The following is a 21,618-nucleotide window of genomic DNA, read 5'->3' as shown; positions in this document are numbered from 1 at the left end:
ATCGTTGTTTTTTGAATAAATCCCATCCTGCCATTTCGAGGCGCACCAGCGTCTCAATTTAGCACCGCAAAGTGCTTTGCGGCCCCCTTTCGGAGAGGGGTAAATGGCTCTCTCAGGCCCATTGTTACCATGGCCCAATTGTTCCGTCACACACACACACCCACCATGTTAATTTGTCGACCGCACTGTAGGTCTCCTTTTGGAAAGGTTGGTCAGATTGAAAAGCCTGCAACCCTCTGATGTACATACATACTTTCATCAGATATTCATTTCTACAGGGATAGCTGTCACCCTAAAGGGAGTAGTCGCTTCAAAGTTAAAGCTACATTTCTGACTAAAGGGCCTGGCCCTGTCACTGCTGCTGCCTTTAGAGTCCCCCCTGTCTGTTTCCTCACCTGATTTTGCATGTGTTATGTGTTATGTCATGTAAAACCGTAGCGTTCTAACCGAGCTTGTCACATCAACTCATGTCTCTTCTCTCCCACGCTTCTCTATTTTTCACAGGAGGAGCAGAACAGAGGCAAGCCCAACTGGGAGCATCTAAACGAGGAGCTGCACGTCCTGATCACGGTGGAGGACACACAGACGCGCTCCGAGATCAAGATGAAGAGAGCCTTGGAGGAGGTCAAGAAGCTCCTGGTGCCCGCGGTGAGTAGTACTGCCACGAGGGTTAATCAGTTGACTGACCTCCGCCCACAGTCAGTGTGTACATGATTTGAATAGGCCTAGCGTTCTCCGAAGGGAAAGGATTTCATATATATTTTCTTATGTGTATATACAGTGCCTTCAGAAAGTATTCACACTCCTTGACTTTTTCCACATTTTGTTGTCACGGCCTACATTTTAAATGGATTCAATTTAGATTTTTTTTGTCACTGGCCTACACACAATACCCCATAATGTCAAACTGATGGATGGATCAACATTGTAGTTACTCTTCAGTAGTAACCTAATTGACAGAGTGAAAATACATGCATCCTGTTTGCAACAAGGCACTAAAGTAATACTGCGTAAAATGTGGCAAAGGAATTCACTTTTTGTCCTGACCACAAAGCGTTATGTTTGGAGAAAATGCAGTACAACACATTACTGAATACCACCACCCTCCATTTCAAGCATGGTGGTGGCTGCATCATATTATGGGTATGCTTGTAATCTTTAAGGACTAGGGAGTTTTTCAGAGTTAAAAAATAAATGGAATGGAGCTAAGCACAGGCAAAATCTTAGAGGAAAACCTGGTTGTCTGCTTTCCACCAGACACTGCGTGTTGAATTAACCTTTCAGCAGGACAATAACCAAAAACACAAGGCCAAATCTGCACTGAAGTTGCTTACCAAGAAGACTTTGAATGTTCCGGAGTGGCAGAATTAGTTTTGACTCACATCTATTTGAAAATCTATGGCAAGACCTGAAAATGGTTGTCTAGCAATGATCAACAACCAATTTGGCAGAGCTTGAAGAATTTTGAAAAGCAATTGTCGAACTGCATTCAGGTTAAGACCCTGGTGAGGAGGAAGAGCACGCAGATGAGCTTCCCTGAAACGGTTTCTGACAGTTTGTGAAGAAATCATTTGTTTGTGCAAACCCACAGTTTCATCAGCTGCCCGTGTGGCTGGTCTCAGACGATCCCGCAAAATGATGTAAGACGATACGGTAGAGAAATTAACATTAAATTCTCTGGCAACAGCTCTGGTGGAGGTTCTTGCATTTAGCAATTGCATGCTCCCTCAACTCGAGATGTCTGTGGCACATTTTAGTGGCCTTTTATTGTCCCCAGCACAAGGTTCACCTGTGTAATGATCATGCTGTTTAAGCTTCTTGATATGCCACACCTGTCAGGTGGATGGTTTATCTTGGCAAAGGAGAAATGCTCACTAAGAGGGATGTAAACAAATTTGTGCACAAAATTAGAGCGAAATAACCTTTTTGTGCATAAGAAATGAATTGGATCTTTTTATTTCAGCTCTTGAAACATGTTGCGTTTTTATTTTTGTTAATTTTATATATGGTCTGTATTACAATGGGGTAGCTTCAAACATTAACAACTTAGGCTATAAAGACTATTTCAGTTTGTTCTGTTTGCCTGGATATGACTAGAACAACTTTTAACCTCAACCCAGTGGTCAAACAGACAGCAGTACGCGCCCTGTGAGTGTGAGCACCAGATTTCTCCGTGTTCACTTCCTCCCATGTGGCCGGAGATGGCCATTGGGGCGGGGACTGGTTGCCTGCGGTGAACAGACCTGCCGGACAGCTGCACCTCCCGATCCCCCGTCAGGAAGCGAGTTGGAGGGGGCGCTGAAACTGGGCCAAGGCTGAGCAGGCCAGGCCGCCCTCTATCGTAATCAAGTTTATTTCAGAGGATGGACAGGGCCCATCACGCCACCACGCAGGGGCCCCCTGGCACAGTTTGATTACACTCTACCAGAGCCCTGGCATCACTTGATTCGCTTCAGTCCAAAATGGCAACAGAGAGAATAAAGCCTCACTCATATACTTTCTCCCTTGTTTTGAGATTAATCCTCTATCCTCCATTATTCCTCTTTCTCTGTCACTGTTGTTTCTGAGCGAGGGAGCATTTAAACCTCTCTCACCGGCGTACGCCACCAGAGGATATGACGGCGAGTGACGGCACTGACTGTGATATGGGGGATGCAGCATAAGTCACTATCAGCCAGAGTTGGAGGCAGATTACTAAACACCTGTATACGCTGCTCACCCCTCACTTCCCCTCTGAGGTCATCGGCCGCAAAGAGCCACGCTTATAGTCTAGCTGAATGTCACCAGAAATATTATCTTCCAGAAATCTATCCTACGTTATGCTCTCTTGCGTAAGCGAAGTTCTAGTAGCAGTAGGTTTTCTAGTCCTTTGTGGCTTCCCAGAATGGTGGCTCGTTGGGGTTTATCTCCCCATGAAGTCCCCCAGGGGCTCTCTTTCTCCTCTCTCCAGTGTTGTCATTGTCAACGTGGGTGGGTGGGCAGCCTTGTCTGGCAGTAATGTCCTTTATCATGCTAAATGTAATTGGATTAAAGCTATGGCTGCGGCAATCTCTATCCGGCGACGCACTTTCTAATGAAGGGCATCTTCTCCACATTTGGCAGTGTGAAATCGTCTTTATTAAATCGCTTGTGAAATAAATGGGGTCAATATTTTTTTCGACTTCCTCTTTCAAGGAAAAGCTTTTTGGGCTCCCTATTAGCCTGGGGTCCTTGTCCTGACAGAAGGATGAGACTCAGATGACAGTTATTTGTTTGGCCTTGAGCCAATAGCTATTTTAGCCTTGTCTTGTGACAAAGTGGCACCATTGTGCTGAAATGTAAGCTAGGTTTTTTTTTATGGCAGTTTTACATTTAAATGGTAGCCAAACCCCACTTCTAGTTGATTTATGTGTTGGCTGATATTGAAACGGTGTTACGGGTGTGCCTCTCTTATGTCCCACCCCTTGTCTCTAGACCACCCCCACCCCACGAGCCAGATAGCTTGACTAATGGCAAGGAGAGGGTTTTGATGGGAAGTGTCAAAAGTTCAGCGATTCTGCCTTGCGGCAGCTCCCCAGTCCTGCAAACTTTTCAACTTTACGCAAACTCTGAGGAGAGGGAGAGATGAGAGACTAGAAACGATGGGAGGTGGCGCTTGATTGAGCTGCTCTTTCAAGTGTGGATTTATAACACTGATCCAGCCCCCCCCTCCTCCTCTCACCCCTCTCCCCTCCAGCCCGACAGCCACCCGCATCACATCTTGCTGCTGGTGTGTGCCACTGAGCCTTGCTCTCATGTCATGACTACTGGGTAATAAGGCCCTAAACCCAGTAAACACTGCCTCTAGCATAGTCCTGCTGCACTGGCTAACCCTGCAGAGCATCAGCACTAGTCCCCTGTGGCACCCTAGTTGAAGTGATTTCTAACCAGGTAGCCCATGTGATCCTCCTGCCCCAGTGACTGAGGAATGGATTAATTGACACTCGGGATGAAGGTTAGTAGGTTACTGTGGTTACCTAACAGCGGGCAGGGGGTGATCAAAACATCAGTGTCACCCAAAATAGATATCAGACAAACCGATTCTCCATTCGCTGAAGAGAACACTTAAAGCCAATTTATGCTTGATCCGTAAAAAATGTGGTCAGAGGCTTTGTATGGACGGTGTGATGCAATTGCAGAGCCTCCGGAGGCATGCAGAGGCCTTATCAAGCTCCGTTCTGCATCGCTGTGCGCCTCTCAAATGTATCATTGACATGATTGGTTGATGGCAGGTGAGGTCGGGAGGTCCAGTATAAACACAAACTCCCTCCCTTGACAACTTCCTTTACAACAGCTCTGCGCTGCGCCGCAAAGCGCAATAAGTATGAATGCCCTGACTTCTGCAGAGGCCGTATCACCGTAAATGCTGCACGGCCAATGCAGACGTCGGATTGACCTTGCAGCGCCTTTTAGATCTGTCCTCAGCAGGTTAAACGCAGGGCCCTCAATTCAATGCAGTCTAATTGGGTTGCACTTACACACATTTTGGTTTGATACAAATGCATTGTGCAGAATTGATTGGCCGATACAAGTGTTTCTCGCGGAACGGTCTTTAAACATTGTCGCCCGCTGGCTGCCAACTCCTGCTCAGGCTGATAAAGATTTCTAGTGAGATGCCAATATGTCTGAGGCTGTATTGAGGTTGTATTGTATCTGCTGAGGGTTCAGAGTGAGATTGAGAAATGGTTAATTGACCGCAAAATCAGCATTTTGCAATGCTCATCTTGGTGTCTGGACCCCACTGAAAACCTGTGGTTTGAATTGAAACCTGTGGTTTGAATTGAAGAGGGGGCAGAACATAAGCACAGAAGAATGCATGCATTCACATTCACACTAAGCTGCTGCGAACTTCCATATAATGGCCTCATTTTATCAGTTTGCTTTACTTGACCGTTATATTTCTATACTTAATTGATGGATGGCGCGCACCCCCCTAACGATATTACGACCCTCGCTGTGCCCTCGCTGTGAAGACGAAAGGCTTCGCTCTCAAATCGTCAGCTCAGATACCTGACCGTGACGATCAATGAATGTCTCTCCCGGTCCTTCATCACTCTGGTCATCTGCCTCCCACTGAAAGACCCACGCATGTAACATCCCATGGAAAATCAGCTCCACAGTATGGATATTAGCAGAAGTTATTTTCTTACCGCTCAGGGACAGCAAGGATTCGCATGCATAGACTTACACATTTTTGGGCTGAAGCTGAGCTTGTCTATTCCTAGAGTGGTGATTTTACAGACTACAATGGGTTATTTTAGAGTTACCCATTTTAGTTACCCCACACGGTTTATGCTGTTACTTCTTTCAGCGGGGCCTTCATGTAGACGTTTAACACGTCACAGGCTGGGGCGGCGTAGTGTTATTTTCCTGTTTTTTTGTGTGTTCGGAATTGGCCCACCAGTCTGTCAGCATGGCCATCGCCCTCCTGAAGATGGTCCCTGGGCTTTTGAATATTGCGGGAGTCTAAGCTGTGGGAAAGGCCAAACCCGGTGTCAATGATTACTTTGGTGCTGCTGACAACACGCTTGGTTAATCGCCGGTAGTAACGATGGCTGTGGGAGATGCATCTAAACGACTTCTTGCTAATTGAATCCAGGAGACGATGTTGGTCTGAATATTCCAGAGAGAGATGGAGGGAGAGAATAGGTAGCTTCTCGGATTCTTTCCAGTAATTAGCTTTTCAAAACTGTTAACCTGACAAATTGGTTTCCTGCAGTTTTTTATATATATACACACACACACACAGTGGGGAGAACAAGTATTTGATACACTGCCGATTTTGCAGGTTTTCCTACTTACAAAGCATGTAGAGGTCTATAATTTTTATCATAGGTACACTTCAACTGTGAGAGACGGAATCTAAAACAAAAATCCAGAAAATCACATTGTATGATTTCTAAGTAATTAATTTGCATTTTATTGCATGACATAAGTATTTGATACATCAGAAAAGCAGAACTTAATATTTGGTACAAAAACCTTTGTTTGCAATTACAGAGATCATACGTTTCCTGTAGGTCTTGACCAGGTTTGCACACACTGCAGCAGGGATTTTGGCCCACTCCTCCATACAGACCTTCTCCAGATCCTTCAGGTTTCGGGGCTGTCGCTGGGCAATAAGGACTTTCAGCTCCCTCCAAAGATTTTCTATTGGGTTCAGGTCTGGAGACTGGCTAGGCCACTCCAGGACCTTGAGATGCTTCTTACGGAGCCACTCATTAGTTGCCCTGGCTGTGTGTTTTGGGTCGTTGTCATGCTGGAAGACCCAGCCACGACCCATCTTCAATGCTCTTACTGAGGGAAGGAGGTTGTTGGCCAAGATGTCGCGATACATGGCCCCATCCATCCTCCCCTCAATACGGTGCAGTCGTCCTGTCCCCTTTGCAGAAAAGCATCCCCAAATAATTATGTTTCCACCTCCATGCTTCATGGTTGGAATGGTGTTCTTGGGGTTGTACTCATCCTTCTTCTTCCTCCAAACACAGCGAGTGGAGTTTAGACCAAAAAGCTCTATTTTTGTCTCATCAGACCACATGACCTTCTCCCATTCCTCCTCTGGATCATCCAGATGGTCATTGGCAAACTTCAGACGGGCCTGGACATGCGCTGGCTTGCGCAGGGGGACCTTGCGTGCGCTGCAGGATTTTAATCCATGACGGTGTAGTGTGTTACTAATGGTTTTCTTTGAGACTGTGGTCCCAGCTCTCTTCAGGTCATTGACCAGGTCCTGCCGTGTAGTTCTGGGCTGATCCCCCACCTTCCTCATGATCATTGATGCCCCACGAGGTGAGATCTTGCATGGAGCCCCAGACTGAGGATGATTGACCGTCATCTTGAACTTCTTCCATTTTCTAATAATTGTGCCAACAGTTGTTGCCTTCTCACCAAGCTGCTTGCCTATTGTCCTGTAGCCCATCCCAGCCTTGTGCAGGTCTACAATTTTATCCCTGATGTCCTTACACAGCTCTCTGGTCTTGGCCATTGTGGAGAGGTTGGAGTCTGTTTGATTGTGTGTGGACAGGTGTCTTTTATACAGGTAACAAGTTCAAACAGGTGCAGTTAATACAGGGAATGAGTGGAGAACAGGAGGGCTTCTTAAAGAAAAACTAACAGGTCTGAGAGCCAGAATTCTTACTGGTTGGTAGGTGATCAAATACTTATGTCATGCAATAAAATGCAAATGAATTACTTAAAAATCATACAATGTGATTTTCTGGATTTTTGTTTTAGATTCCGTCTCTCACAGTTGAAGTGTACCTATGATAAAAATTACAGACCTCTACATGCTTTGTAAGTAGGAAAACCTGCAAAATCAGCAGTGTATCAAATACTTGTTCTCCCCACTGTATATATATATATCAACACAGATGATGGAATCCAAGGTGACAATGTTTGTTGTGTGGCACATGCGGTGGGTTGAGTAATTGACAGAGCTGTCTGCTGGACATTGTTATGGGTCTAATTAATCCTCATTGACTCCCCGAACCACTGTGGCGTCTATTTGAAGGGCTTCTCTTCATAGATGCACTTAGCACTCCACAGATACTTTTCCTAGAAAGAAATGCATTTGCTAGTATGTCTGTGTACTATTTATCATACCTCAAAGCCAGTGCTACTGTAGGCAACTACTTGTACGGTATGAAGAGAAAAAAAATTGGCTACACTTGTTAGCACATTGCATCGCATTGTTCAGTTTGTCTTTGAGCTTGAAGGGAAGCGTCTGGGATAGTCATTTGCATCCTCATTTGCATTTTAGTTTATTTGTTTGTTGTGAGGACCCTTGTCCTCGGGCGGTCGAGATAAAGCACGAGAGGTTTAGGAGTTTTCATTGAAGTTGTGACTTGGGAGCTCAGGGAAGTTGAAACCTTTGCGTAGGCGCGGTTAGCTGCCATCATTGTTAGAGCCTCGTTGTTTTGTTTCAATTCTGCCGCTGCTCGGAGGCACAAGTTTTAAAAGATAGTCAGCCGGCTGCACTCTCTCCCCTGTCCTCCTGGATCCTCCGGAAAACCATGAAAGGAGGGGTAGAGGAGAGGGAGAAAGCGAGAGGGAGACAAAGGGAATCCACAAAGCTTGCGGCGTCGCTCCCTGAACGGACCCGTCCTTGCCGGGAACAAAGTGACTATTAGCAACTTGAGCAGAGCAGCCCCCAACCTTATTTTACATTTGCTTCACGGCAGGGACTCTGTCCTCTTCTCGCTCTTTTTTCTGTCTGTCCCCCTCTTTGTTGGGCTTTCGGCCTTGTACATTATTTCGGCCTCATTTAGATTTTTTAAGATATATTTTCGTCAGATTATCTTAGACACCATGTTTTCTCGAAGGATAACACACTTCTGCAGTTTCTCTCTCAGTAGGAGTCTCAGAATTGGACGCTCCTCTCACTAGCTCCAGACTGCAGTGCCAGATTTGAGGCCTCCCTCTCGCTCAGTCTGCCTTCACTCTTTCCACCGAGGAAAAATCGGGGACATTTTGCTCGGGAGACAGATGGTCCGTAATGTACGCCAGGCGTTGTGGTCAGCGGGGTGTCGTGTGCCACGTCCGCCAAGTTCTCGCCTCCAGCAGCTCGTCCAGGAACACCCAGCACAGGTCGGCCTGGTGGAGGCCTGTTCATGGCCAGCCCGGTTCTCCGTGATCGAATAAACACCTTTTCTTCCTACTAGTGCATAATCGTTTGCATCTCCCCATCAGCCATGGAATGACAAATGAGTACCAAACGCCATCTGGCTGTTTCCATCCGTGGTGCCTCTCCAATTAATGATGTTTACTCTCCTTACTTGCATATAAGACTACCGTATTGTCTTTTGGGGAAAATATTTCCCTGCCTTGCATGGGATTTAGCCCGCAAGGACATGGCTGGCATTCATTCGGCACGAGGTAAGCATAGTCTAGTGGTGTAGTTTATTTGTGTGTGTTTGGAACTACAATGGTTTGAAAAGGCCCAGTAATGTACCCACGGGGCCTCTCCTGGTAACACAGGCTGGCTGGAGCACAGGTCAAAACAACCCGTCTGCAGATGCATCTCACCCCAGTTTTAGAGCGATGTGTCACTCGGACTCAGATTCAAACCACTGCCTCACGGCCTGTTGAAAAGGGATCATCTGAAACGAGAGCGTCCTTGGTCCCGAGCCTGTAACCCCCCCCCCACCCCCCTCCACTCAGTGGCTGATGACACGATATTTGCCTGACCGAAGGAAGCAGCCAGACTCATTTCCTCCACGTCTGCACATGGAAACAATATCTTGTATCTAGGGACACAGTGTAGCTGTCTCAAGCTGGGCTTAAAGCTCTATCGCCGAGTAGATTTTCAAATCCACCTGGCATACTTTCCACCCTGGCTCTTAATACCATAATCAAGCTAATTAAGTGTTTGGATTGGATGAAATTTACCTCTTGACTCCTGGGAGGTTAGACTCAGAAACCAGTTAAACCTTGTGTGTTACAGACCTCCAATTCCATTCGCCCTCTTCCCTTCCACCCGCTTCATTTCTGCATGGATGCTAATAATACTTCTAATTGCTTGCTTTGACTCACTCTGTTGAACCTCTGCTTTAGAACGCGAAGGATCCGCTGCTCTTGTCCGTCTCTTGGCCGTGTACCTTTAAGTGAGTCTGAATGCGACAGCTTCAAACGGGGCTGTGACTGCACTGAGCTGCCCTGGGGAAGGGCCTGCCCCCCGCCCTCTCCTCCACTATCGGCCCTTGCACCCTCCTCACTAGTCCCGGTTAGCAACTCGAGACTCACCGCGCCACACTTGGCATCTTGAGATTAAGCTCATTCCAATGTTTAGAGTATGAAACATACTCATTAATTAACTCTAACCGCTAGGGTAATAGGAATGGATTGTTTTCCATTTTACCACTGGCCCCTTTCGACAAGTCTGTCAATATCAATGACTGTGGATCCGATAGTTGCTCGAGTAATGTGCAGGAGTAACGGTAAACAGTGGTCTATCACGTCAGGTGAGAGTTGTTACCATGTAAATCTCTCTCGTTTCCCCAGTGGGATCTGCCATTTCTCCCCAGCAGCTGTTCAACTCTCACTCTGTGCCCATCCTTATTAGAGAGTTCTGGCACCCCAACCACCACAGCCCTAAAGCAAACTAGATAGGAAATAACAATGAAAAGGGCCTTTTTCTCTGGACTAGATGCTAATCCATTACTTGCTGGCAGAGACTTCAAATGCATGATGGACGCCGGCTCAAGGCCCCTGTTTGGCATCGCTTCACACCAGCAGACAGAGAGCGAGAGAGCAGAGGGAGTGAAAAATGCATTCCCAGATTAGCCAGGGATTCTGTCCACACATTTTACCTGGCCCTCTGCTTCCATGCACTGGGATTGGTAGATGGCAGGGAAGAGGGAGAAGCTGAGTCTATAATCTCTTTGCTTAGCGCGAATGTGCAGCATTTATCACTACAGAATAGACACGCAAACTCCCTTCTGTAGGTCTAAATCAGTGGTCACCAATCTTTTTTGAGTCGAGATCACTTTGAGTCAAAATGCATGCTGTGATCTACCGCTCAGCCTATGCAACATTAACCTGATAAAAACAGTACTGTAGCAATGAGGTTTGTGCAGTAGGCTATAGGCCCAATACATTATCACTGCATATTGGCTTTGCTTGAATTGCCCTACCACTTCAAGCAACGTTTTTTACAATTGAGCTAGACTATATAATCACACCGGTAATAGATCTGTTGTTGTATTACTTGAGGCACAGCTGAGTGAGCATACACTACCGTTCAAAAGTTTGGGGTCACTTAGAAATGTCCTTGTTTTCGAAAGAAAATCATTTTTTTTGGTCCATTTAAAATAACATCAAAGCGAGGTCCGAAAAGAAATGGTTTGTCGATCAACAGTGGAGGCTGTTATAGCAGCAAAGGGGAGACCAACTCCATATTAATGCCCATGATTTTGTAATGCGATGTTTGATGAGCAGGTGTCTACATACTTTTTGGTCATGTAGTGTATGTCATTGACCCTGACGTTTGCATATGGTGCGGTGGTGAAGTCATAGGGTTTAGCCTATGTCCCTTGCCCTGCTGACTCTGCCTGCACTGGTCCCATATGTGCATCCGTCCTGATTAGCGCTCTCACAGGGGGCAAACAGGTGGCATTGACCTGAGAAGAGGCCTTCCTGTGGGGCAACAGTTCTGCCTTGGCCAGGCTCCTGTCCTCTCTAGGCTGGTCGCCCCTCCCGTTCCCTGTGTGGAGGGCCTGTCAATCGTTAATCTGCCGTTCCCGGTCGCTCAGGCACGTGGCGAAGGTTCTGGAGCTAACAGCCAAACCCTTCCTCTTGAGGTATCTGGAGACTGCTCGTTCTAGTCAGCAGCTGAGTTTGTATTATTATTTTTTGGTAGAGCCGTTGTGTACTTTTTTTTTTCTGTCTCCAATTATTCTAATCATGGCCAAATTGGAAATATACACTGCGTTATTGTTTGAAGCAATCCAGAATTAATCTAATCTTTGATGAAATTAGATCTGATGCATCAGTTATGCACATAATCAGTTTTTTCTACCTGTATCAGTCATGCTCATAGTTGAGAAATGGTTCCTTCTCTTACTAGAGCTTTTCTAAACTGCAGACAGAAGGTGTTTGAGGATCCGCTGGTATTTACATGATTGAGCCGGGAATCGGAGACGTTTATGCCATGTAAAAGACAGAGCAGCCTTCATTTCCACCCTCCCGCTTTTACCGCATCATTGAGATTCTGGTCACGAACTCCGCGAGAGCGTGAAAGGGAGGGAGAAAAAAAATGCAACGTTGGGGAAAGATTCATATCGCAATAATAACGTGGCTGTGCGGTATCTTTGATGTGAGCGTTCCACCAACCTGCTAAAACTGAGGGACGGGGAGTGCAGTGAAAAGGCAGCGTAGTAGTCAATTAGGCGCGAGGCAGTCCCGCTGCCGAGCCAACTGAAAAAGCTTGAAAGGGACTGAAAGGCTCAGTCCCCAGTTAGGCTCACTCCCTAGTCTGGTGGAAATGGTGTAAAGTCACCAACTGCAACTTTGAAAAGTTAGCATACCCACACATACACCAGCCCAATTTGTCTACAGGTCACTGACCATAGCCTTTTCATTTAGCTCTAGTGAGAAGTTTGGTCCCACATGAACCCCATTGACCTAAAAACATAAAGCCTTTATAATCAATCTGATTGCACCCCATATCCTTTGGGGGGGGGTTGCAGGGTTTGTCGTGTACCCCCGTCTCCTAGAGGAGGCATTAATCCGTTGTGGTCCTCCAGAATGGGGCCCCTGCGGTCTCCTGGCCAATCACTCTCTCCCTTTGAAGGTCCCCCTAATCCTTTTAGTTGGAGAAGGAGGAAAGGATGGAGTGTGAAGCTGCTGTTTGTGCTGCTGCTGCCGGGTACAGTATGCCCCCCTCCCCGGGCCCCTACACACACACACTGGGATGAGAGTGGTAATTATCCGTTCACACGGCTCTGGCCTGGGAACTGCTAGGGCCAGGCCCAGGCAGCTGGGGGATGCCATCGGACCTGGTTCAACAGAGAAAGGGGGAGATCTAACTTATTTTATCTGTCTGTCCCAGTGTTTAAGTAGGGAAAATGGGATTGTGTATAGCTCAGCCTTTTGAGGCCCCCGAGCCACCTTTTTAAAATTCTGCCACCATACATGACGCCTCTCTTTGCCAGCTAACACTTCACAACCACTTCAACCCCCTGCGGCTTCCCAGCTCAGTCCCTCTCTTCCTGCCCTTCAGTCTCGCTCTCTCTCCCGCTCTCTTTCACATCGATGCCTGGCAATGCATCCTGTTGCGCTGCCCATTACAAATTTTGGCTTGGTATTGTGTGACTGCGTAAGAAATTCAGCAAATGCCGCCTCTCGGGGGTAATAAACCAAGCTTTCCGCTTCTCGTTGTCTTATAAGCTTGTTTTACACACTCTATTTTTGTCTGATTGAACCTTAGCATTTCAGTGTCCCCACTGCTTCTCCCATAGGAGAATCCGGTGTAAGCATTAGCATCAGCCATTGAAACAGTGACTAATTGTGGGAATGTTCAATACATTTAACTCACAGCCTTCCCCGTGTCCTTGACTGCTGAGGGATCCCTGCCTCAGAGGTTCGTTCCCAGGTCATTCCTTTGATGGGGGGATTTTGCCTGGCAACCAGCCCCCCTGCTGAACCATAGCCTACCAGCTGATCCCCTCGGCTCACGGTCGAGGCTCAGCCCAACAGATCAAACAGTCGCTGATTTCTTTTCCACCCTCGTCATGTGATGTGACCACTTTTCACCCGAGCCACCATCAAAATGCCCCCCTCCCCGCTCTGGAGCATCGCATCTGCCCAATCTTCCCCTGTCAAGAGGGCAGAAGCCTGCCATGGGGGTGGGGCTGAGGGTTGGGGGAGGGCTCTGATCAGCTTTGACTCAATCTCGAAATCTGATGCAAATCCAACATTATTTAAACCTCCCCAAATCAGCCTTGGCCAAATCCCTTCAAGATAGTCCGGGCTCGATTGGACAGCATTAAAGGATCACAGGGATGGAACAATACAACGCCTGTTAATGGAGAGGAGGGCGGGAGGGAAAGGGGGACAGAGGGGGAAGAGCGAAATAATCATACTCTGACAGCTGTCTCAAGGGGGTTTACAGCATGTTATGCCAGTGGAAACCGTGGATTGCTTTAATGTTCGCTCAGTTCTTGTTTTTAGATTATTTGTTTTTGCTACATCCTGCTGTTAGCCAGTAATATCATCTTTGTCAAGGCTGGCACAGGCAAATACACATTCATAATGTATACATTAAATTTCCCCTTATTAAATCTGTATATTTTCCTAGTTTTATTTATACGTTCCCTTTATCTTTTATTTAACGCATCCCATATACTATATGTAGCCAAACATTCCAGTTTCCTATCCAGTGTGTACTTTAATGGTACTCACATTGGGAGTGTTGCTAGTGGCAGAGACCATGTGAGAACTGCTCTCGTGTGTTTAGGAAGGACAGTAAGGGGAAAAACATCTTCTCGCCTCAAATTCTAACTCCGTAACGACCCACTGGCTGTCTGTCTGGCAGCCCTGAGCACAGCAGAATATTGATGGGGCTTCTGCTGAGCACCAAGGCTGCCCACTCAGGCCCAATAAAAACTCCTAATAAGCCCCATACATCCAACCAGCACAGTGCCAGGGCCTGCTACGCTAATGCTACTCCACCACAACTTTCCCTACAAAGTTAGTCACCACTGTAACCTATGACAAAATATGTGACTGGAGTCTGCATTGTCAGAGGCTGGGCGTAACACCTCTGGTTTGAGTTCCTAATCAGACTGTGACTGGTTTGGGTCAATGCTAATGACTGCGAGGGGGTTTAGCATGGCTAATGAGGGTAGCGCTAGGCTAGTTAACTGAGAAGTGTTAAGTGAGGGAGCTGGAGTCGCTTTCTGTGAGTGAAGGGGGGGGTTGGTTTGACAGGCTAGTGTAGTGTTGCAGGAGATTGCGTTTTTAAGTCTACTGGGAGATTAACAGTGTTTGGTGGAGGCTGCTGCTGATTCTCCAGACGGTGAAAACAGAAAAGAAAATTTCCTTTTGAAAAGCACGATGTGAAATGACTAAACTGCACTTGCTCTCTCCACTTGTTAATAATAAATTATACTTTTTTCAAAGAAGTTCATGTTTCTTGACTGTGTTATAAGTAGTTGATTTGGAAGTGGAAGGTTTAAAGGGGGGCTGAACTTCCTGATTTAGCCTCTGTTTAAATGTCCTCATTAGGAAATGTGACTGAGAACGAGATTTGGGTCTTGGGTGTCTCGTGTGTGTGTTCGAACCAGACTGTGAGCGAAGTGTGCCCAATTTGACTGGAGCGCAGTTTCTCGCCCGCTCCAGTACTGCTCCAGTAGCGCTCACGTCACGAGCTCAGGGCATGCCTGGCCCAGCATGCATTTGTAGGCTACTTGTGTGCTAATATAGCCTCTTGCATTAGCTACTGTCATGGAGTTCTCTAAATTTTTTCATAAAGAAACTGATAAAACCCACAGGTGCAAAATCAAGGTGACTTACAAAGATGTGGATGACCAAGACACGGAGTGTGGCGATGTGGTGTCCACAACTAACGAATCATTGTGGAATCTGAAAAGGCGCAGATCCTGAAAAGCATGATGGTGTACTATGTGCACATGCTAACAGAAAGGAACGAGATGGGTAGCTAGTTAAGTGTGTCATTGTAGCGAAGTATTTATAAACAAAAAATCTGATCTCTTAAAAGCTGCTTCGTTCTCCGCTGCTGACCTGCTCTCCAGGCACCATTGAATGAGCCTGAAGCCACACTGGCCAAACGTGTGTTTTTATAAAAGTGAATTCAAAGGCTCTTTTCATTTCATTTTTATTTAATTCTAAGTCGCAGCCTATATGCACAATTTATAAACTATGATTTAATGCAACTAAATGTTTAGATGATGAGCGCTTCATGTTCCTGCCAGCCTAGTGTCACACTCTCATGCTTCACAATTAATATATTTGTAGGCTATAGCCTTCAAATAATGGGCTAATAATATAGCCTAAATAATTCATTTTCGTTTGTTCTTAGGCTACCTGTCTGGCTCCTGACCTATTTAGTGTTTACAGTACATTCGGAAAGTATTCAAACCCCCCTTTTCATTTTTATTTAGCACATTTATATAAAACATTTAAAAAACGGAAATATGACATTTACATAAGTATTCACACCTTTACTCAGTACTTTGTTGAATCACCTTTGGCAGCGATTACAGCCTCAAGTCTTCTTGGGTATGACGCTACAAGCTTGGCACACCTGTATTTGGGGAGTTTCTCCCATTCCTCTCTGCAGATCCTCTCAAGCTCTGTCAGGTTGGATGGGGAGCGTTGCGGCACAGCTATTTTCAGGTCTCTCCAGAGATGTTCGATCAGGTTCAAGTCTGGCCTTTGGCTGGGCCACTCAAGGACATTCAGAGACTTGTCACGAAGCCACTCCTGTGTTGTCTTGGCTGTGTGCTTAGGGTCGTTGTCCTGTTAGGTGAACCTTTGCCTCAGTCTGAGGTCCTGAGCGCTCTGGAGCAGTTTTTCATCATGGATCTGTTCATCTTTGCCTCAATCCTGACTAGTCTCCCAGTCCCTGCCGCTGAAAAACATCCCTACAGCATGATGCTGCCACCACCATGCTTCACCGTAGGGTGAAGGCAACTCCAAGCAGGCTGTCGTGCCTTTTACTGAAGTGGCTTCCGTCTTGCCACTCTACCATAAAGGCCTGATTGGTGGAGTTCTGCAGAGATGGTTGTCCTTCTGGAAGGTTCTCCCATCTCCACAGAGGAACTCTGGAGCTCTGTCAGAGTTACCATCAGGTTCTTGGTCGCCTCCCTGACCAAGGCCCTTCTCCCCCGATTGCTCAGTTTGGCTGGGCGGCCAGCTCTATGAAGTGTCTTGGTGGTTCCAAACTTCTTCCATTTAAGAATGATGGAGGCCACTGTGTTCTTGGGGACCTTCAATGCTGCAGACATTTTTTGGTACCCTTCCCCAGATCTGTGCTTCGACACAATCCTGTCGCGGAGCTCTACGGACAATTCCTTCGACCTCATGGCTTGGTTTTTGCTCTGACATGCACTGTCCACTGTGGGACCTTTTTATATAGACAGGTCCAATCAATTGAATTTAGCACGGGTGTACTCCCAGTTGTAGAAACATCTCAAGGATGATCAATGGAAACAGGATGCACCTGAGCTCAATTTCGAGTCTCATAGCAAAGGGTCGGAATACTAGTCATTATGGGGTATTGTGTGTAGATTGCTGAGGGGAAAAAAACAATTTCATCCATTTTAGAATAAGGCTGTAACGTAACAATGTGGATAAAGTCAAGGGGTCTGAATACTTTCCGAAGGCACTATGTGACCGACCGGCTACATTTTGTCTAATGTATCAACATTTGAAATTGTGTTTTTTACGTTGGATAAAAGTAGAGACTCAGGGCTAGAAAATTGTGTATCATACACTACAGTTGAGGAACAATGGGAAAGTAATTTCTTTACACACTTACTGGAGAGCTCTTCTTTGTCTACACCCATTCAGCATCGTTCACACCCTCTTAAGCCTTAGCCCCACCCATGCCTTTAAGGATTCACATGTGTGGCCATGTGAAAAACAGTGAGTAGATAGTATACTATGTCTATCGACATGTCTGTATACAGTTGTTGCAGTGACATGAACATTCCATTGTCGTCCAACATCAAACTTGTCGTTTTGAAAAAGTGTAAACACAAAAACGACAGGCTGCATGACATCAGCAGCCTGGTGGTCCAAAATAGCATAACTGGTGTATTTTAACACCAAAAAACCCATCAGTTTAACAATTCATAGAGTATATGTCAATCTAGCAAACCAGGCAACTAAAAGCAACTTTCTAAACAATGTTTTGGTTCGTTTCTTGCTTGTTAGCTAGCTAGCTAATGTTACGTTAGCTGGCTAGCCAGTTAAAATAATGGCCATATCATATAACTGACAACATCTTAACTTTAGCTCATTTCTATTCAGTATTACAGGAAAATAAACTCACAACAAGATTATTATTCACAAGTTAATGGCGAGCTAATTACAGAAAATAGCTTATGGTTGAGTGTGACAAAATAAAAGCAGGGCATTCTACCGGATAATTTTTTGGACACTCTCCTTGGCCTAACGGTATATCCTAATTTGACTTTGGTGCAGGTCATGTTGTTCTTCACATTACCGTCTCTGGTAAACGCACACTATATCAAATAAAATCAAAGTTTATTTGGAACATGCACAGGACACAGAATGTGTAAACAGTCCTGTGAAATGGTTACTTGCATAGTGGAGTCTTTTGTTTAGACATGTGGCTAACTAAACAATTAACCATAATCATCCCAAAAAGGCCACTTTTAGAAAGGATGACCTACACATACTAAGCAACTCATGTTATAGACAAAGCGTGTTACAGTGAGGGGAAAAAAGTATTTAATCCCCTGCTGATTTTGTAAGTTTGCCCACTGACAAAGACATGATCAGTCTATAATTTTAATGGTAGGTTTATTTGAACAGTGAGAGACAGAATAACAACAAAAAAATCCAGAAAAATGCATGTCAAAAATGTTATAAATTGATTTGCATTTTAATGAAGGAAATAAGTATCAAAGTAATTGTCTGCATCACTTCCAATCCCCAATGCGCCTCACAGGTCCTCAACTGGCAGCTTCATTAAATAGTACCCGCAAAACACCAGTCTCAACGTCAACAGTGAAGAGGCGACTCCGGGATGCTGACCTTCTAGGCAGAGTTGCAAAGAAAAAGCAATATCTCAGACTGCCCATCTTAATCATTTATTTTTATTGGCCAGTCTGAGATATGGCTTTTTCTTTGCAACTCTGCCTAGAAGGTCAGCATCCCAGAGTCGCATTTTCACTGGTGTTTTGCGGGTACTATTTAATTAAGCTGCCAGTTGAGGACCTGTGAGGCGCCTGTTTCTCAAACTAGACACTAATGTATTTGTCCTCTTGCTCAGTTGTGCACCGGGGCCTCCCACTCCTCTTTCTATTCTGGTTAGAGCCATTTTGTGCTGTTCTGTGAAGGGTGTAGTACACAGCGTTGTACGAGATCTTCAGTTTGTTGGCAATTTCTCGCATGGAATAGCCTTCATTTCTCAGAACAAGAATAGACTGACGCGTTTCAGAAAGTTATTTGTTTCTGGCCATTTTGAGCCTGTAATGGAACTCACAATTGCTGATGCTCCAGATACTCAACTAGTCTCAAGAAGGCCAGTTGTATTGCTTCTTTAATCAGCACAACAGTTTTCAGCTGTGGCAACATAATTGCAAAAGGGTTTTCTAATGATCAATTAGCCTTTTAAAATTATAAACTTGGATTAGCAAACACAACGTGCCATTGGAAGACAGGACTGATAGTTGCTGATAATGGGCCTCTGTAGGCCTATGTAGATATTCCATTACAAATCAGCTGTTTCCAGCTACAATAGCCATTTACAACATAAAAAATGTCTACACTGTAAAATATTGCTTTTCTTTCGAAAACAAGGACATTTCTAAGTGACCATAAACTTTTGAACAGTATTGTGTGTGTATATACATATCCTTTAAATATATTTCCCTTTATTACTTTCCAACCCCACCACCCCTCCCCTAATTGGAGTAAACTAGTGAACAACAAAGCTTAGGCCTCTACTTCCAGCTTATACATACTCTATACATTTTATGGACACAGTCAATTTTGCAATCATTCTGTTTAGTTTGTTTACTCCTGAACTTCCTCTACCCTCAACCTCTCCGATCATTTTCATGATGTCCATCTGGTTTGCTTCTATATGCCATATCTTTATAACTGCTCTTTCACAAAAGCTTTAAACCTATAACCTATAAAGTTTACTTTGTAAAACAATATTTGGAAGTAGAAATATTTTGCCTACAGCATACAGATTAGTGTTCTCTTTTCATCAGGAGCCATTTGCTTTCCAACCTGTGTTTTCCCACGACTGTATTTGAAATATTGCGGAAGGCCTGTTTTGTCTGCGTGCTGTTCACTGACACATTTGCCCCGCGTTCCCGACTGTAGGCCTGAACATAATCCACAGCTAGGCTAGTTTTTTAAATAAGCTACTGATGCTCTGTGGCTAAATTATAGGCCTTCTCATGGTGTAGTAGGCTATTCTGAATTATTTCATTTCTTTCTGAACACAGTAGTAATTCTATAACTTTGGCAAATGTATTTCAACTCATTGGTGCTGCAGCTCCTCCAGAACACTTTGCGCGGCTATTATTCTAGAAGGAAAGGAAATAAATTATGACGTGCAACGCTGGAGAGATGAGCGTTGCAGGCTCATGTCTATCAGAGCGGAGAGATGGTGAGATCATATAAAGTGACTTATCAATTACAAAAGATCCGCTCAGTTAATCCCTACCATTGTGTTGCTGAGTTGTCATAATGCTGCAGCAAATGTACATTATCCCAGGGGCGTTGGCAGACACAATGTAAGTAACTTAATTTATATCCCTCTAATTTCCCTGAATGCATCTGTTGATCCTACAGCTATTGTATGCAGTAATCATGTGCCTATGAACCACCGGAGTTATACTGTTAGCACTGAGGCGGTGTGCCCTAGTAGGAAGCCACTGTGTGCAGCTCACCCTGCACCATCAGCTCAAATATAAATAACATGAGCATGTCCACTTCCAGTAAGCATCCCAGTAAAGTGCTAAAAATTGCCACATTAACATATGTAGCATAAGAAACAAGGTTCATGAAGTCAATAACTTGCTAGTAACAGATGACATTCATATTCTGACTCTCTGAAACTCAGTGGTAGCAATACATTGTTATAGCATCTACAGAAAAGACAAATGCCAATGGGGGCAGTGTTGCGGTCTATATTCAGAACCACATTCCTGTAAAGCTTAGAGTATCTCATGTTAAGTAGTGTTGACGTAATATGGCTACAGGTTAATCTGCCTCACCTAAAGCCCATTCTTGTGGGAAGCTGCTATAGACCACCTTATGCGAACAGTCATTATCTGGAAAATGTGTGAAATGCTTGATAATGTATGTGATATCAACAGAGGTATATTTTCTGGGTGATTTTCAATATTGACTGGCTTTCATCAAGCTGCCCACTCAAAGCTTCAGTAGCCGTATCTAGTTCTAAGGGCTGGGCCAAATATAGTGTATAAGAGGTCATACAAAAAGTTTTGTAGTAATTCTTATGTGGATGATGTAAAGAATATTTGCTGGTCTGTGGTGTGTAATGAGGAGCAACCAGATGCTGCACTTGACACATTTTATGAAATGGCTTATTCTAGTTACTAATAATTAAGAAAATGACGGTAAAAACTGTTAAATCCCCTTGGATTGATGAGGAATTGAAAAATGGTATGATAGGGCAAAAGATATGGCAAATAAGTCTGGCAGCACAACCGAATGGCTAAAGTACTACAAATTGAGAAATCATGAGACTAAACTGAAAAAAAGAAACTATACTATGAAACAAAGATAAATGATAGACCGGTGTGGCTTTTGACATTATCGATCATAGTCTACTGCTGGAAAAGCATGTGTTATGGCTTTATACCCCCTGCTATATTGTGGATAAAGAGTTACCTGTCTATCAGAACAGAGGGTGTTCTTTAATGGAAGCCTCTCCGACATAATCCAGGTAGAATCAGGAATTCCCCAGGGCAGCTGTCTAGGCCACTTTTTAAAAATCTTTACTAACGACATGCCACTGGCTTTGAGTAAAGCCAGTGTCTATGTATGCGGATCACTCAACACTATACACATCAGCTACTACAGTGACTGAAATGATTGCAACACTTAACAAAGAGCTGCAGTTGGTGTCAGAATGGGTTGCAAGGAATAACTTTAGTCCTAAATATATCAAAAACTGAAAGCATTGTATTTGGGACAAATCATTCACTAAACTCTAAATCTTGTAATGAATAATGTGGAAATTGAGCAAGTTGAGGTGACTAAACTGCTTGGAGTAACCCTGGATTGTAAATGGTCAAAACATGTTGATATAACAGTAGCTAAGATGGGGAGAAGTCTGTCCATAATAAAGCGCTGCTCTGCCTTAACAACACTATCAACAAGGCAGGTCCTACAGGCCCTAGTTTT

The 21,618-nt window shown here is 44.8% G+C and overlaps 1 protein-coding gene across 4 annotated transcripts in view; it reads left to right on the top strand.

Annotated features, from left to right (window-relative positions):
- The window catches only part of LOC121545124 (protein quaking-A), an 89,570-nt gene that overhangs the window by 49,397 nt on the left and 18,555 nt on the right, over nt 1–21,618 (top strand). For all 4 annotated transcript variants that reach the window (XM_041855537.2, XM_041855534.2, XM_041855536.2 and 1 more), the window contains exon 4: nt 505–648. In XM_041855537.2, coding sequence (XP_041711471.1) covers nt 505–648 — 144 coding nt within the window. The remainder of the gene's footprint in view (nt 1–504; nt 649–21,618) is intronic.

Source organism: Coregonus clupeaformis, chromosome 29 (genome assembly GCF_020615455.1).
Source record: "Coregonus clupeaformis isolate EN_2021a chromosome 29, ASM2061545v1, whole genome shotgun sequence".
Taxonomy (NCBI): domain Eukaryota; kingdom Metazoa; phylum Chordata; class Actinopteri; order Salmoniformes; family Salmonidae; genus Coregonus; species Coregonus clupeaformis.
Note: the sequence above shows the minus strand (reverse complement) of the source record. Positions and strands in the feature narration are given on the sequence as shown.